This window comes from Eretmochelys imbricata, chromosome 26, assembly GCF_965152235.1.
Source record: "Eretmochelys imbricata isolate rEreImb1 chromosome 26, rEreImb1.hap1, whole genome shotgun sequence".
NCBI lineage: Eukaryota > Metazoa > Chordata > Testudines > Cheloniidae > Eretmochelys > Eretmochelys imbricata.
Genome location: NC_135597.1, coordinates 10,476,585 through 10,494,097, shown reverse-complemented (window position 1 = coordinate 10,494,097; position 17,513 = coordinate 10,476,585). Strand labels below are relative to the sequence as shown.

Below are 17,513 nucleotides of genomic sequence, written 5' to 3'. Positions count from 1 at the left end.
CAGCAGCTCGGAGGCCGACAGGTCCCTAAATGTTCCACCCAGAAGCAACCCCCCCCCCGATGCCATGGGAAATTCAAGGCCCCCACATTCCACACAGCTACTGCTGTGGAACATTTGGCGCCCCAACATTCCATCTATCCGCTCCCATGGAACTTATGGGGCCCCAACATTCCATTTACTCCCACCCGCCGCTCCGCCCATGGGACAACAGGAGAGAAGCTGGGAGTGGGAGGAGCTGTGGGCACGAGGGCGGAGCCCAGTGCTGAGGAGAACAGCGATTGGCAGGTACGTATGGACAATGAGAGCCATGCGTTGATTGGTGGTCGTACCGTAAGTGGTGGGTGTGGCTCCGATTGTGACACGTAAGGTGATTGGCAAGCATGGAGCGACGTTATCTACGTCGTGATTGGCTGAGCACAGGCATGCGGGCGGGATTTCTGACGCTTCTCCGGTGAGCGGGTGTGCTGCCAAGGGGGCGGGACTACCGGTATGACGGGGGCGCTCATTGGTGAGCGAGCCGCGCGTCGGCGAGGCTTCCGGCGCCAACCTGTGTATGATTGGTGCAGCGCGACGTGTGGGCGGGGCCAGGACGCGAGGCCCGAGGCGCTATAAGAGCCGCCGTTTGGCGCCCAGGGGCGGCAGTCGGGGGGAGTCTCTGTGTGCGCGGAGCAGCGCGGCGCTGGGTTTGGGTGGCCTCTCCCCCGCTGGCAGGATGTTCGAGGCGCGGCTGGTGCAGGGCTCGGTGCTGAAGCGGGTGCTGGAGGCGCTCAAGGACCTGATCACTGAGGCCTGCTGGGACCTGGGCTCGGGCGGCATCAGCCTGCAGAGCATGGACTCCTCGCACGTCTCGCTGGTGCAGCTCACGCTGCGCTCCGAGGGCTTCGACACCTACCGCTGCGACCGCAACATCGCCATGGGGGTCAACCTGGCCAGGTAGCGGGGCTGGGGGCAGGCCCCTCAGCGACGGGCGGGAAGCGGGCAGAGCCGTGGGGGGGGGTGGTTACTGACTGGCGCGAGAGAGCGAAATTCTTGGGAGGGGGGCGAGTGGTGTCTCGCGCCGTTTCTGCAGCGCGCGCTGCCCGCGAGCGGAGGTGACGTCATTTCGGCGCCAGTCGCACAATGCCCCGGCCGCGCTGGCGGGAAAGCTGCACGTGGGGGCGGGGCTGGGGGGGGCCCCGAGTGCCCGGGCCTGGGCGGGGCGCTGCGGGGCACCGTGGCCAGGGGCGTCCGGTGAGCGGGGTCCGAGTTACGGCTTCTCGCCCCCCTCCGCGTGCGCCCCCCACCGGCGGCCTTGCCACCTGCCCTGGCCCGCGCGGGTTGGTGGGGGGGGGGGGTCAGGCTGAACAGCCCCCGGAGCTGCCATGTCGCAGGGGCTGATCTCCGTTCCCCGGCTGCTGTTGGCGTTGATGCGCTGGAGGCAGCCGCATGAAAGCGGTGTGTGAAACAGAAACCCCCCCTTCCCCCCTCGGGTTTCTTGCCCATACCACTTTGGTGCAGTCCGGCTGAGCGAGTTCTCTTGTTCTTTCCTAGTATGTCCAAAATACTGAAGTGTGCTGGCAATGAAGACATCATCACCCTCAGAGCAGAGGACAATGCAGATACACTGGCTCTGGTATTTGAGGCACCAAGTAAATATCTCGACTCCAAATCTTTTCACAATTAAGATACAACTTCTTTAGTTCAGTTATGAAGCAAAATTGGGGTGAAATCTTGTAATTCTGCATTTCTGAACAGCTCATCAGTGCCTTGGCTTCCTTTGCTGTTCCAGAATTAAAATATATGCATATCTTTGAACTATCAGTCATTATTTAACTTTATTAAGCACTATATTTTGGGTAGACTTCAGTGGATATTTGTCTAAAGAATAATTGTGGCATTGGGGATAGTCACAAAGTGGCAGCAAGAAAAACCTAAAACATTATTTGATTTCTTTATCAAATTAAGACTACACTGAGGAAATCTTCTGGGACAGAATCTAACCAGCATCCCTAGCTTTAATATTTTAGAACAGTTCTGGTCAAATATATCCTATCTTTTTAGATCAGGAGAAGGTCTCTGATTATGAGATGAAGTTAATGGATTTGGATGTGGAACAACTTGGAATTCCAGTAAGTCTTGTCTCCTCCACTGCTGACCTAAATTAGATTATTGGGTTTTACAAATAAGTCTAGAACTTGAAAGTTTAGTTGTCATAAAATGTTTTGTGACTTTCTTCCTGTTAAGAAATGTAATAAACCTAAACTTTATTTCAAGGCAAACTTAGTTTCCCAACAAAGCTCTCATTAAATTTCAGCAGAAGCCTTAGACTTGTTTCTGTGTGTGATATTTTTGGCCTAAATCTGCTGTCTCTGTCTCACATGCTAATGTACAAGCTCTTGCTGACTTTTCACTTGTAAAATCCCTTAAAATAACAAAACAGCATTAACTGAAGTCCACAATAGAAGGTACACCTTATATGTAAATATTTATCATTACATACTGGTTCTAGTTTGAATAGACTAAAGCAGCATAATGTGACTCGGTGGTACTGAATCTGGAAGCAAAACAAACATGCTTGGGTAATTAACTTTCAGTGCTGCAAACTTCACTGACTCAGTCAAGCTGTTTTTCCATGTCCATAAAGTTCTTACAGACTAAGGCTGTATAAGTATCCCTTTTATGGCTTCTTTGCTTTAAGTGGATTTTCATAAAAATAGCTAAGAAGTTAGCAAGCTTAGATGGACTGTGAAATAGAATCAGCCTTTAAGTACTGCAGAGCCAAGGTAAGTAAAAAGCTACAGACTTGAAAGTTAGCAGATAAAACTGAAAATGCCAAGGCCAGATCTTGCTAACAAGCTGCTGTTTTTTAGCCATAGTTCAGATTAGAACTCCACCTCAGAATATTGAAATGGAATAATAGGATTTTCTTTTCTGAAAGAATGCAACAACTTTTGTCTTGAATAGAAGTGACAGTACAAAAGTTTGTTCAGGTACTGTTAGAAATTATATCTAAGGTTGTCTTCTCACAGGAACAAGAATACAGCTGTGTAGTGAAAATGCCTTCTGGTGAATTTGCACGGATCTGCAGAGATCTCAGCCATATTGGAGATGCTGTTGTCATCTCTTGTGCAAAAGATGGTGTAAAATTTTCTGCCAATGGAGAGCTAGGAAATGGAAACATCAAGCTGTCACAGACCAGTAATGTGGATAAGGAGGAAGAAGCTGTAAGTTTGGTGGTGGTCTGAAAATTTTCTAAAATACGGGGACTCGAGTATCTCACTACTGTTGGAGCAGGAGCAACTTCCGAGTCATCAATTCTCTGCAGATTTTTCAGAAAGTCCAGCCTACCTGGCTGGGTCTAGAGAACTGACAAGCTACAACATTCTGGGTCTTTCCTGTCTCTAATACAGGGCTGAGTAATACATGGGTATCAGAAAAATGGGAGGTGGGTGGGGGAAATATTACTAGTGTTCTGGCTGGTGTTTGCTCTGTTGTGGGAGAAAATTGCGGTTGCAACTAATAGTTGATAGGTGCCCAGAAGTTCCTTCTTGTGCCATGCTACATTTATGGGCTATGAGAACATGAAGAAATCTGTCCCTGAAAAAGGTTCAGAAATGACATGAATACTTAATGGGGCTCTACTGATCATTGTCCTTGCTTTTAAGAGAGCATTGTAGTCTTAATTCATGATTGGTGGTTTTGATTTCTTCCTGTTAGGTTACAATAGAGATGAGTGAGCCAGTCCAGCTCACTTTTGCATTGAGGTACTTGAATTTTTTCACCAAAGCCACACCACTGTCACCTACAGTTACACTTAGTATGTCTGCAGATGTTCCACTAGGTAAGTAATACTGCTTTCAGTTCTTCAAAACAATTTTGTATAGCTACACCACTTCTAAGCTGCATTGTAAAGTCTCAACGCTGGCCTAAACTACACTGTTTGTTGGAAATGTTCTGAATAACTGACTTGCCTTTTTTCTCCCTCAGTTGTGGAGTACAAGATTGCAGATATGGGACACTTAAAATACTATCTTGCCCCAAAGATTGAGGATCAGCAGGATGGTTCTTAAAATGCACTAGGATCAAGGGAAGATCCCCTGAGAGCTGTTGAGAGATGAAATCTACTTTTCTGAGGAGGAAGGAAGCCTCAAATAATGCTGTTAGGCATGTTTGTACATATTTCTCTGTAAATATTTTTTCAACTTATTTTTGTTTTGTATCTCCTCTGAAAAATGCTTGTATCTTTGCTATTCTTGACCATGGGTCTATTTACACCTTTTTAGATGCTGTTTTTAGAACCTACGCTTTAACTCTCTTTGGAAGTTGCTAGTTGTAAAGGGCCGCACTATTGAAACATTGCGTTACTATAAACAGTGATCTCTCTAGGGGTTTACCTGTGAAACCTCAGTCAACTGAAGTTACTAAGAGTTTCTAAATGACTAACAGAAAAAGAGCTCAGTCTTTACGATGTCCTTATCAAAATGGGAACTGTACTATAACTGAAATGTGAAAATGGTAATAAAATTTTTGAATCTTATTCTCAAACTATGACTAGACTTAACAGTAAGTCTGAATAGCACTGAGAATATTTATTTTGGTTTTAAGTCAAATGTATACCTCAGCATGATCTTAGATATCAACATTATTTGTAATCCAATAAAAAAAACTTGGAAGGCTTCTGGTATTTCATGTGACCATGACCTGTACCCATCAGCTTTTTAGTGGACAATCACATGACTGATTTTAAATACAGATAACTAATGTGACTAAAAGATACTGCTATCTAGCCAATTTCAGTTTGCAGTTAAAATTAAACATTCCTTATTTGTTAGCTGTAACTGGAAGCCAAGTGACATAAGTGAGTGTGACCGATGTCTCTTAAACAACTTGTATTTGAAACCTACATACTTGTTTTGCAGCAGGTTGCCTGTTGATGTAAGAGGGGAAGTCTAAGGCTAGAGAGCACAGGGATCTTGATTGCACACATTGCAGCATAACCACAGATGTGGAAGCAGTTTGCCTAAACTAAGGCAACTTTGCGTAGATATGCTTACTATGATTTAAAAGTGGTTTACATCAATTTTGATTAAGTTGATTACTTATTGACTCAAGCTTAATTGAAATTTTTTTAAATGTGTTTACACAAGTGGCATTAAAATAATTAAGCATACCTCTTTCAACTATTGCAACTTTCAGTTTCCAGACTTGGCTGACCACGTTAATAAACTGGAAATTTTGTAATTGCAGCTCAACTAAATTATCTAAAGTTTCTTAAAATAGTGTTAAGATGAATGACAAGTTCAAAATAACTTCTACTAAACTTGTATACAAAACAAATACAGCCCAATTTAATTTTGTTACTGATTGCAAAATTAGTGCACTAATACCACTTTTGGGTAAGACTTTGAAATACCAATAACTCTTCCCATTTTCCTTCAGCTTGTAACAAAGATGATGCATTATTTGATTTTTTTTCTAAAAACCATTTACAATCAATTGGAGTAAAAAACCTGTTAAGTTGCAGCCAACATTTATATTAAAAGTTACTCAAATTCTCAGTAGGGCCAGGGAAGTGTTAGGGAGAATTCATTGCCTTGCTGGGGGCCGCAGTTTTCCCAGCTGCAAGAGTATTTGGTTAGCACTTTCCAATGTCAAATGCTTTGGGAGCTAGGGTGGTTTAAACTACCCCACAGGCCCATCCCTAGAGAAGTTTGGCAAGAACTTTTGCTCTGTATGGAGAGGGTAATATATTACTTAGACTCCTCATGACCATTAAAACGGGTGTTTGGGGGCCTGAATTAACCAGTGTTCCAAATATAATTCAGCTACCATGATATTGCTCAAAGCATGCTTGTGTGCAGTGGTCACACTTACCTGAAAGCCCTGTGAAACCTCCAACCATCTTCAGTTTTGTTAGTTACAAAATGACTGCACTCACTATCTGTTAGAATAATGATGTAGAGAGTCACAAGGTGGCAGCCGTAGGCTAAAACCAACACTGCTTTGCTATCTCAAACTACAACGGGTTTGAGGATAATATTTCTGCAGAAATTCCCCTGCGTAACTGCTGTCAGACCATATCGCTCTGTAGGAGCATTAGAGCTGACTTTTTAAGACCCCCTAAACCTGTTTCTTTAATTGATTATCTCTCAAAGCATTGAGGGAATTTCCTGTGCTCAACCAAATAGCCTGGCAGAGAGGGGAAATTGTGACGTGTCACCTAGGGTATAATAATCTCACTAGTTAGTCACCATCTTGCAGCGTCTTCCACCCACCGGTGTTTGCAACAAATTTTCTTTTGTGGTCGCAGAGTGTGGCATTTTTTCCTATAATAACTAGGCAAAACAAATGAATATGCACATATACACGTCCAAATCATGGTAATTTGTGTAGGGTAGTGGTGAGATTTTTTTTTTTTTTGCAGACTCCATAATAAAAATAATGCTGTAAAGAGTGATACTTGTATGTTTGTTAATATCACTTATCACAGCTTCCCAGCTCACCAGTAAGTCTGCTGTGAACAATGATAGTTGTATGTTAATATCACTTCTCAGCAAGCCCCAGGACAAAATAAGGCCTGGGTGGGGTGGTCAGAGGGGGAAGGCTGTGGGAACCTGAGGCAATGGTCGAGGTGATGAGCTCCACTGCCATGTGGCCAGAGCCGGGGGTCAGCACCCAGGGCCAGCACATGCCTGTGTGGCCAGAGCTGGGGCTGCATGACTGGGGGTCAGTGCCTGCAGCCGGAGCTGGGACTCACTGCTGCACAGCCAGGGCCAGGGGTGCCACCTTCTGCCAGCAGGGATCAGTGCTCACTGGTGTGTGGCAGGGACTGGGGATCAGCACAGGGCGTGGCTGGAGCTGAGGGTCCATGCCTGATGCTGCTCGGTCACAGCCAGGGGTCAGCACCCCTGGTCAGCTCCAGCTGCTGGAGCCCAGGGCCAGAGCTGGGGGCCAATGCCCACCGCTGAGCGGCTGGAGCTGGGGGCCAGAGGCCGGAGCCACATGGCCAGAGCTGGAGTTCAGCACCTGCTGCTGTGCACCTGCAGTCCCGCCTCTGCAGCCTGCCACCCAACCACCCCAGGGCTGAAGCCCGACCCCTGAGTCCTCTGCAAGGTGGGTTGAGATTTCACCTTGCTCCTGCAGCATTGTGCCCCACCGGTCTCCACAGCTGGTGCAGGGTGGGAGGGGGGGTGCCAATCCTTTGCCCCCCTTCCTCATCACCCCCCCAAGAGGCTGTCGTGGCTGGATGAAAAGCCCCAGGTGGCTGCGTGCAGCCACGGTGGCCACATTTGAGAAACGCTGCACTAGAGAAACACCCCTTTGCAGTCTTTTAATCTGAATGTGGAGGTCTCAACCTTGCATGAGCTATTCATGGCTGCTGTTGGCATCCCTCTGCATAGCTGCTAGTCTCTCCCACGTGTCATATTGTCAGTAGATTGTTAGAAATGGTTTAGAGCACTTGGGTCAGGTGGTGCTGCCTGAATGCCTGTCATTGTCGGAGCCAAACGCTGCAACTGGTCTGGAGCAGTAAGTACCAAGTCAGTAAAGGATCCAAAGTCAGTGCCCCTCTTTTTCTCCTGTTATAGCACCTTTTCAGGTCTGTTTTAAAGGCCCAATCAGCTGTTCTCACTGTACATCAAATCATCAGAAATGATTAGGGGACTGGAACACATGACTTACGAGGAGAGGCTGAGGGAACTGGGATTGTTTAGTCTGCGGAAGAGAAGAGTGAGTGGGGATTTGATAGCTGCTTTCCACTACCTGAAAGGGGGTTCCAAAGAGGATGGGGAAGGGGACTCAGAAACGTGATGTTGAACCGAGGAGCTGAGATCAGCTTTGGATTACTGTAAAGTGCAGGAATGGTTCTACGCTTCCATGGTGGTAATCTTTAATCACGTTTCACCATCGGAAACGAAGCGGGGCTAATGGTTGTAGCCTTGAGCTTCGCTTCCTGGTGCAACCCCCAGCCATACACCCTCCCCGACCCCCAATTGCACGACTCCCAGTGCTTCCGAAAAACACACAACTTGCAATAAAGTTAGAGGTGCTGGCCACAATGCAGTTCCTGTGTTAAATGTGTGAAGTCATGCTGCATAGTTATACAGCTACTGTGCCTCATCCGGTCATTTGGGATGGCTGAAGGAATCTCTGGATCTAGCCCTTGGATTATTTTTGTTTGTATCTCTAGCACCTAAAGCCCTCGTCGTGGCTTGTTTGGCATTTTTTTAAGTAAGCTTCTCGCTCTTGCTGGGGATAAAAGTTGGAAGGTGTGAACCCTAAAAGCTGAAACGCCGGATGGCAAATAAAAAGATCCCAACATTTATTATTTATAAAAAGCAGCTCACGATTTTGAGGGCTTCATGATTTTTTTATGTGGTGGGGAACGGGGGCAGACTGACTATGTGTTGTACAAACCTGTATTATGTGTGTTCAGCCCTTTGGGTTGAAAAGTGCTGGATCAATGCAAGTTATCTGATACACTTTGTAAATAACTAAGAGTGGCCCTTTGAATTTATTGACCGATTTAGAAAGCTTCTGCAGGCAGCCTATCTGGGATTTTACCATCTTGAGTCAAAAATTGTGAGTGAGAAAAAAATATGAGGGAGATATTTATAAATGCCTCATGAAACGACACTGCAGAATCCTTAATTGTAAGAGCAAGATGCTTGAGAAAAAAAAAAAACTGTCCAGAAATATCCGAAGTTGGGATCCCCCCACCCACCAGCCCACACAGGACAGCTCTGAATTCACCCAACAAGCCCCAGCGTGTCCCATTCATGTGACACACATGACACAGAGCCCCAGCAGTGGCAAAACAGCACAAGCTGTCCAATCAGGTGCCACTCTTCAGCTACCAATCAAGGGCTTGGTGGTTGTTGTTTTTTTTTTTTTTTAAAGAAGAAATGGGGTCAAATCAAAATGAGGTTTAGTGCCATAACCTGGAAGGAAATGAGTGTCACGGGGAATAAACTTCCTGGGTTGGTTTGCACTAGGTGCAGGAGAAGGCACGGCAGGACTGGGAGAGATGGGCTTGAACAACAGGTACAGAACACTGTGGCAGTGAAATTTTTATTCTGCTTCTTCGTGCTAAAACCTTTGCATTTTGCACACGCTGAACTGGCTGGTTTGATCCGCCACCCAAGTGACAGAGCCATGCCATTCCAGATACGCTTATGAACAGCTCCCTTTTGAATTCTCCCTGTTAGCAGAGAGAATACTGTTCATCAGAACACTTAATCTACATTTGTTTAAAGGGGTAGTGGATCCACGTCCTGGAGTTGGATGTTTCCAGGCTCTCTGGATCTCTCCTTGGAGTTTGTGACACTAGGGAGAATTTAAAACTTCTAAAGTGGTCCCTCTTTATCAGGGTTACGATTGAGAAAGAGTTTGTTGCCCTTACAAGGACAGGACAGACTCCCCCTGTATAAGCAATCCTGGTGGGGCAGTGGGAGTGGAAGTTTATTTAAAAAAAACACCCTTTCCTGTGACACAGATCTGTCAGTGAGCCTGAGCTTTATTCTGGAAGTAAAATCAACTGACTTTTATGGCATGTAGAAGGTGGCTAGACATCATAAAAAAAAATTTTGGATTGCAGACAGATTTCAGCTGTAAAGAAGGGCAGGTAGGGAGCTAGATACTGCCCATTCTAGATCCCGAGTATATCTGTTGTTTTCAGTGGACGTACTCCAGATTGACGTTGATATAAACGAGAACATAAGACTCTGACTCTGAGAGTTTCAATGGCTTGCTCTGAATCTCCACTTTATTGACAGTTACTAGCATTAACACCCAGGCCTTGATTCTTTTCTCATTTATACTGGGTGTAAATCGGACGTGATTCTAGAAAAGACTCTGGAGTTGCCCTGATGTAAAACTGGGGCAAGTCAATACAGAATTGGGCCCACTTTGCTCTCAGTGGAAATAAGTAGTTATGGCACAAGACTGTGAGTCAGGAAATCTGGGGTTTAGTCCAGCATCTGGACCAGACTGCTGGTGAGTAAAGCACTTCTGTGACTCAGTTTTCCTCACCTGTAAAATGGAGATAATACCTAGCTCATGGATGTGTGGGGGACTTATTTAGTGTATATAAAAGTGCAGCGCAAAGTATTTCTTGTGCGGTGTCTGCCAATACCACGCCCTTCCTGGCAATTGTCATTGAATGTTGATAGTAGGTGAGGACGTAGGCCCCAAAAATGAAGTGACTGAGGAGTGGGTTATCTCTGTCATCAGTAGCTGCAGAAATTTGAAATGTTTTGTCTGCCTGCTTTGTCCATAAAGGAAGCAAAATACTGAATCGAGCCAATGGCTAAGACATTGCTGGCCATCTGCTACTAGGAACTGACCATTCATTTCTTCTGTCTTTTGGGATACAGCTAGGGTCTCCAGATTTAAGTTTAAATCAAAGCATATGCTCAATACATGCAGAGAGTACCTCTGACTTACCACTTGTGCAAGGTTTGCACGGGAAGAAGAGGCCTGCTGGCAGAGTTAGATGGGGTTGTGTTCAAGAAAGGGGGATGCGCCTTCAATTCGAGGGAGGTAGCGAGAGCTTGAAAAAGTATATTGTTCAATAAAAAGAAAAGGAGGACTTGTGGCACCTTAGAGACTAACCAATTTATCTGAGCATAAGCTTTCGTGAGCTACAGCTCACTTCATCGGATGCATTCAGTGGAAAAAATCCACTGAATGCATCCGATGAAGTAAGCTGTAGCTCACGAAAGCTTATGCTCAGATAAATTGGTTAGTCTCTAAGGTGCCACAAGTCCTCCTTTTCTTTTTGCGAATACAGACTAACACGGCTGCTACTCTGAAAATTGTTCAATAGGTTATAGAGCTGGGCAGAATTCCCCCAAGTAATTTGGGGAATCAGGATATACACTTAGTGAGCAAAAATATTCTCAAGTTTTTCTGCTTTTAGTAAATAAAACAGGCAGTAAAAGCCTGGTGCAGGGAACTGCACTTTCCCTATCAGCTAAATGGCATTGGAGCGTCATGGTATCCAATAAATGCTGTTTAAATATGGGACTGCCCACTGGCTATAGAGCACATGCAGACTGCAGAGCAGGTTTGAGGTCATTCCTTCAGAACCATAGATACCTGAGTCCATGATATGAGTCCTAAGCAGCAGTGGTTGTGGAAGGAACAGCTAACTTATCCTGGGTTTCAGACTTCCAGGAGATTTTTCTGGTGGCGGAATGCATTGAGGGCTGGGTTGCTGACAGGCCAGCTTAGACATCGCCGCCTGCATATTGCTACAGAGGCATCGATGGCAGGATAAACGCAGGTTTCAGCCCCGAGAAAGCAAGGCCATCAGCTGTACAACAAAGCCAGATACGCCATCCTGGTGAGTACAATCTCAAATGGGTGTCACTGCCGGCAAGAAAACCACAGGGCTTGGATTCACAGCAAGATGAAATTACAGGGCACAAGTGTGGCTTGGCTAAATAAAGCTCCGGCACTGAACATCACCTCCTTCGCAGATCTAATCTAGGTAGGCAAACAGGGAGCTGTGACTTCTGTTTTTCTGTTTTATTTTGATCCCTTCATCTCCTCCTCCCTATTGGCCTGTTCTGTCCACTTGTCTGTGTCTGGCCTGTCTTGTGATGGAGCGGTCTGGAGGAACAGGCAAATTCATTTTGCAACAACTTCCAAGGTTTTGAAGTTTGTTTTTGTTCCACAATGACATGAAAACTAAACGTTTCGAATGATTTTGCAAAACAGATCTGTGTCAGAGTGTCTGGGTTTAGACTCGGAGGCGTAGCCGTGTTAGTCTGTATCCACAAAAACAACGAGGAGTCCGGTGGCATCTTAAAGACGAACAGATGAATTTGGGCATAAGCTTTCGTGGGTAATTTGTAGACTGGAAACCTTGGTTTTCAGTTCGCATCTTTCTCTGGTCCAAAGTGACCAGGGAACCCCAGACCTCAAAAACCTTTGTGTCAAAAGCAGCATGTCTCTGTAGAACATGACGTCCTCAACAAAATAGAGTTAAATAAGGAGCGAGCTCTCTGGGGCAGGTTCTGTCTTCTTTGTTACTTGTCTGTGTAGTGCCTAGCACGGGACCTTGACTGAGGTTCCTGGATGCTAATGCAATATGTTTAATACCAAGCTTTATGGCCCCAGTTTAGGATGGTCTCGTGGCACGTGGCACGATCACAGTTAAAGTGTGCTCTGGGAGGTTTGGGTACCTTTGTGCCTGTGTATAAATTATGACCAAAGGTGAGGCTTTGTTTTTTTTAAAACAACAAAACTTTGTAAAACCCTAATACAGGTGGTGGTTTAAATTCCACTGAAATCAGGTCTAGGTTTTTGTGGAATTCAAGATTCCATTGTTGTAGTTGTTATCTAGGCTTTGGCCACGCTGCGCTTGTGAAACTGAATAGGGCCTATGCTGAGTGAGGTATAAGGAGCGGACAAATAGCATAAATGCGGGGAAAGAATTACCTTTCTAAGGGAGGTTTCAAAGTAGCAGCCGTGTTAGTCTGTATCCGTAAAAAGATAAGGAGGACTTGTGGCACTTTAGAGACTACTAATAAATGTGTTAGTCTCTAAGGTGCCAAAGTACTCCTTTCTTTCTAAGGGAGTTGGCATATCCCACCACACAGCTCACTAGGCTTTATGTTCCCTGTATCGTCACTGTCACTATCCCATTCTGTGTCTCCGTTTCCCCCTCTGTAAAATGGGGATAAATGTGCTTTTTCACATTTGTAAACCACTTTGAGACCTGTGGATGGAAACGTGTTGTATAAAGGCCGGGTGTGGTGGTTTTTTGTTTGTTTTTTAAATGAGTTAAGGTGGTGTTAGGAACACAGGTCAGGAAACTTGTTTCTTTAGAAGTGACATTTAACCTTTCAAGAAACTCCAAGCATTGTGTTCTACCACACTGCCTCTTGTCCAGGCTGCTATAAGCAACAGCTCTGTTTGTTTCAGGTTATAGCTGATGACACGGCCTCCATGTTATGATGCCATCACGTACTAATCTAGCTGCTGGGATCCCCAGTAGCAAAGTGAAGTACTCCAAGCTCTCCAGTACTGACGATGGTTATATTGACCTGCAGGTAAAAGGGGAAAACAGAGGGAAACCTCCTTTTTTTTTTTTTCTTCTTCTCCTTCTTCTTATGTGACAAAAGTATCCTGCAGCTCTGATCTTGTTCCTTGTTGACCTCCATAAATATGGCGGGATGAGATTCCTCTCTGGCCCCTGTGTGCTGCTCTGGTCGGGTATAAGGCACCTACACAGCCTACAGGAAGGGAAAGAAGAATTCCCCTGGCTTGTGTGCTGCTATGCTGGGCACGTGTCCCATTGTATTGTGCTCCATGCGTGCACACGAGTGCCAGGAGAGGGAGTGCAGTCACAGTGTACGTGGCTATGACCATTCAGGCTTGCGATGGGAGCATTGGGGAGGCTACCATAGCTTTGTACGGCCGAGAGGCCGCTTGCACCATGGTGCAGCCCAGAATCAGGAAGGGACAAAGGTGTCTTAAAGCCCCTCTCCTTTGGTTTGCACTTCCTGTGCTGCGTCTCCAGCACGGAATCTGTGCCGGGCGGCGGAACGGCCCCGGGGATCATAGAATATGAGGGCTGGAAGGGACCTCAGGAGGTCATCTAGTCCAACCTCCTGGTTATTTTAACAAGGTTAGATCTATATCTGTTCCTTTGCGGGGGGATGAGAAGACCCCATTGTGGAGTGACAGCTCTGAAGGGAACAGACGCTGCTGACACTTCCAAATCTGTCTGAGCTACAGCCGGATCTGGGAACAAGGGCGTATGAATCCTTGCTCTGAAAGAACAGGGTGTTACGTGGGCAGAATTCCTCTGAGCCGATAGGCACTGAGGAGCTAACTTGATAGGACCAAGCTGTTGCTGCTCTCGCAATCCCCCCGGCTAGGGAAGACCCCTGTGGTGGTTTCTCTGCTTGGTCTGAGGGCCGCCATCCGCCCCGCTCACCTCTAGGTGTGGGATTCGTGCCCACGCCAAAAACATGCTACATTTTAATGCCATTTAATATCTGCCTTCCCTGCAGTTCAAGAGGAGCCCACCCAAAATCCCCTACAAGGCCATTGCACTAGCCACTGTGCTGTTCATGATCGGCACCCTTCTGATTGTCATAGGAGCGCTTCTCCTCGCAGGATACATTAGCAAAGGAGTAAGTGGGCTAAATATCTTCTTAAATATGGTTTGTGTTCAGTGCCAAAAAAAATCCCCTCCTGCCAACTTTTATTTGTCTTAAATATGGAACTTCACTGCTAAGGCCTGTGGGCAGAGTGAGAGCTTTTCTCCCTGAATAACGTTTGCCAGCGGCCCTGCTGCCCTTGGCTGTAATCCCAGCTGCATTCTCTAGCTAGGCGTGATTGGGGCTGGTCTGTGCTTGCATAAGGAAAAATGATGTCCTGCCAGCTACCCGTACTGACCCATCGTGGTGACGGGAGTGCTGGGCTTGCTGTCTTTCAGAGGAGACGTCCAGCTAAGGTCCTGATCACTGCTTTTGACTAAAGATCTCATGGCCCCCTTCTGGAGGAGTGTTCTGGCCAAACTATAGTCCATAAAATTGTAGTTTTGGGGTTTTTTATTATTATTATTTCTTGCTTGCCCATCTAGGCATTTAAGCTGCACTCAAGGTAGTCGGTACCTACATTTGTGCCTGTCACTCCACTTGGATACAGTATTCTTCTCCTTCTATTCTTAAGCTGTTACGCCGTGTTGCTTCAATAATGGCTGCTGCTTACCACTCCAGAGCTGGCTACATTTTAGAGGTAGATGAATTGATCGCTAAATAGACAGGACTTCAGGATTTGACCCTTGTTCAGGTGCAATGCCAGTTCACAGGAGAGTTTTCCCTTTGCAAAGTTTGCAGGCCTTGGCTTGTGCTGGGCAGTTTTGTTTTGTTTTCAAAGCATCACAAAGTTGCACTGTTTCCAAGCTGCAAAAGGAGCCATATAAACCGAATGAGAACTAACAATAGTTCCCCTCCCCTGTGCCTTGTCAAGTAAAACATTAATCACATCGGAACTGCTCTGGTCTAGAGTGATTTTTAAAATCAAGCCTGGCACAGGGTGAACTGGCCCTTTATGGACAGCTGGGCTCAGCTCCACCTGGGCCTAGTTATCTGCCTCCCAGAGGATGACAGATTTAGGCCAATGGTCAGACATCACATGATGGTAGCCTGCTTTGTCAGACAGGGGAAGAACAGGAGATAGGAGAGGTCTCCGGAGAGTCTCAGAGCCTGGAGTGGGCCTGACAGTGTACAGTGGTCGAGAGGAGGAAGAAGTTGTCCCTACCAGCTGGAAGGACAGGTCTGGCTAGAGTTACCTATAGTGAGGGGCAGAAGCAAATCCTTAAGAAGGAATTAAAAGTCCAGGAGAAGAAGGCCAAGAGACTCTTGGTTTGAGTTAGTTTGTGTTAATAAACCGGACTCCACAAGGGCCGAGAAGGTCGGAGCACTGCTTATGGTGGTTGCTTGTCTGGGCGAGGAGGGAAACTGAGGCAGGGCCAGGGTGGGACACCAGCTGAGGCAAGCTTCTGTTACAAAGCCTTTGCTTTGAGAATTTATTATTTTCTTCTGTTTCTCTGCTTCTCTCTTCCAGGGAACAGACCGAGCTATCCCGGTATTGATCATTGGAATCCTGGTGTTCTTACCAGGCTTTTATCACTTGCGCATCGCGTACTATGCTTCCAAAGGCTACAGAGGCTACTCCTACGATGACATTCCAGATTTTGATGACTAAAACGCACCCTGGAACCAGGGAGCGTGGCTCAAGTTATAACGAGCTTCGTGTTAAGGGATGTTAGTTAACTTGACCCTGAGTATCAAAGATGGAACATGTAAGAACCTAAACTAAGTAGATTTATCAGTGGATGCAATTTCCTCATTCTGTAAATATTTTATTGCCAGCTTTTTTGTGTTTACATGAATTCGACAGGCACGATTGCAACATTAGGTGAAGAAAAGGATTTACTGTAGGAGGAGCTCTTCTTGTTTCCAATGGGAAGTTCTTCTTGGGCAAGCCAAGCTGAGCAGTTGCCCAAAGGACAGATGAACGGTATATAATTTCAGCAAAAATAAAAATGATTTTTGTCTAAAGAGATTTATATTTCTAATGGAGAGCGTATTGTAGAACATATATTGCCTTTCAAATAGATCAAAGCTATAGCAAGGATCTTTGTGGCAAACAAATATAATACATCCAATTTTGCACTGCTGCATAATCATCAAAATAATTCCAACATCATCATTCACCATCATAGATTTGCATCTGGAATGTTGACCTATTTGCCAGTCTGATGCAAATGGGAGAGGAAATTGGATGTTTGCGCCATGATTTAGCATGCATTTGCTACACAAGAACCCCTAACAGGCTGATAAGTCCACTTACCTGACAAACACATTCCTTGAGTGCCAGCTACTTCCCACCCTGCTGTTAATTTTGCTAAGGCTTATTGGTCATCCTTTCATAAGGACGACTTAAGATTTTGCTTAATGAAGGATTCTAAACAAACTTTGTGGCGAGGCAGGATGAAGAATTGAAAGCTGGGCCCTGGACCTGAATGTTTCATATCGTAAAATTCTGGTTTTGAGTACTGGTGACCATTAGGGAAGTTCAGATCCCCTCTTTGCAGACTGGGCTCATCTGTTTATATGTGTATTTGAGGTCATTTGGCCCTAGATTTAGACCCTGTACTGTACATAATACCCTAAACATATGAAAAGAAAAGCTATGCTTGGACAGTGCTGCACATTATCCGCTTCTATTGCTCTGTTAGCTGCATTTTGTCAGATTATTCTGGAGATTCAGAAGAAACGGAGGACAACGGGTAGATTTCTGCTTGATGTCAATAAGAGCGAAGTGGCTTTCGAGGTGTAATTGAACTGGGTGTCCCAAGAAGCAAGTATGGAACGATAAATTGTAATGTAAAATTCAAGCATATGCATTAGTATGAATAAACTGCACTATAGTCGATGTGTGGTTCATAAGCATGTCTCTTTTAAATCCGAAGACGCTCATATACAAAAAGAATGATTCCCAAACTTCCTGGAAGTCATTCTGCCTGGTACCTAGATTGAGCCTTCGTTGGGATCTGCCATTGTCTACTGCGTCCTCTTCCAGTATTCATGCTGCCATCTGCCAGAGACAGTGGGCAGGAGTTTGCCAGGATGGAGTTTTGAGCAGCTTCATCTTCATTATGGGCTCACATGCAGCGAGCTGAATGGCGGGGGGGGTGCATTGAGTCCCAGTGCTCACCATCAAGGTGGCGGGAGGGGGAAGCCTAGAGTTAACACACCATGTATTGCAGCAGTTCCTGGAGCCCTTGTGTGAGAGACTGAGAGGCCGACCCTCATATGTTTAGCGGGTCAGGAGGGGCTCCAGTCCCTCCTGGTGCTTCTCATCTAATTCCCATAGGATAGGTTTACAGCTCGTAAATGCAGCCTGAACTGCTTCACATAGGGCCCAGACCCTGAGTGGGGGAGTCTGCTGAAGCTGGAGGGAGCAAGAATGGGATTTATTTACCTTAAGGAGTTATCTCAAAGCGTAAA

At 45.8% G+C, this 17,513-nt stretch overlaps 2 protein-coding genes across 4 annotated transcripts; both read left to right on the top strand.

The window, feature by feature from the left end:
* Positions 1-592: 592 nt before the first annotated feature.
* On the top strand, positions 593-4,656 carry PCNA (proliferating cell nuclear antigen). Its single transcript, XM_077805702.1, has 6 exons — positions 593-933; positions 1,531-1,628; positions 2,041-2,108; positions 3,009-3,203; positions 3,697-3,820; positions 3,967-4,656. Exons 1-6 carry the CDS (start codon positions 713-715, stop codon positions 4,047-4,049), a joined length of 789 nt encoding a protein of 262 aa, XP_077661828.1. The 5' UTR covers positions 593-712; the 3' UTR covers positions 4,050-4,656.
* A 4,229-nt stretch (positions 4,657-8,885) lies between these two features.
* Positions 8,886-16,938, top strand: TMEM230 (transmembrane protein 230). 3 transcript variants are annotated; one of them, XM_077805831.1, is made up of 5 exons: positions 8,929-9,021; positions 11,147-11,323; positions 12,910-13,037; positions 14,004-14,126; positions 15,565-16,938. In XM_077805831.1, the coding sequence occupies exons 3-5, from the start codon at positions 12,939-12,941 to the stop codon at positions 15,703-15,705; spliced, it is 363 nt and encodes a 120-aa protein (XP_077661957.1). In that variant the 5' UTR covers positions 8,929-9,021; positions 11,147-11,323; positions 12,910-12,938; the 3' UTR covers positions 15,706-16,938. The 3 variants fall into 3 exon arrangements, with proteins under 3 accessions (XP_077661955.1, XP_077661957.1, XP_077661958.1); XM_077805829.1 differs by lacking the exon at positions 11,147-11,323 and having other exon boundaries at positions 8,886-9,021; XM_077805832.1 differs by lacking the exons at positions 8,929-9,021; positions 11,147-11,323 and adding an exon at positions 11,334-11,470.
* Positions 16,939-17,513: the final 575 nt, after the last annotated feature.

Bases quoted from the DNA above. Each gene is read 5' to 3' on its own strand.
- PCNA (XM_077805702.1), top strand. From the start codon at position 713: ATGTTCGAGGCGCGGCTGGTGCAGGGCTCGGTGCTGAAGCGGGTGCTG. The intron at 1,629-2,040 runs GTAAATATCTCG...CTATCTTTTTAG, and splicing joins TCTGGTATTTGAGGCACCAA to ATCAGGAGAAGGTCTCTGAT. The intron at 3,821-3,966 runs GTAAGTAATACT...TTTCTCCCTCAG, and splicing joins GTCTGCAGATGTTCCACTAG to TTGTGGAGTACAAGATTGCA.
- TMEM230 (XM_077805829.1), top strand. From the start codon at position 12,939: ATGATGCCATCACGTACTAATCTAGCTGCTGGGATCCCCAGTAGCAAA. The intron at 13,038-14,003 runs GTAAAAGGGGAA...CCTTCCCTGCAG, and splicing joins ATGGTTATATTGACCTGCAG to TTCAAGAGGAGCCCACCCAA. The intron at 14,127-15,564 runs GTAAGTGGGCTA...TCTCTCTTCCAG, and splicing joins CAGGATACATTAGCAAAGGA to GGAACAGACCGAGCTATCCC.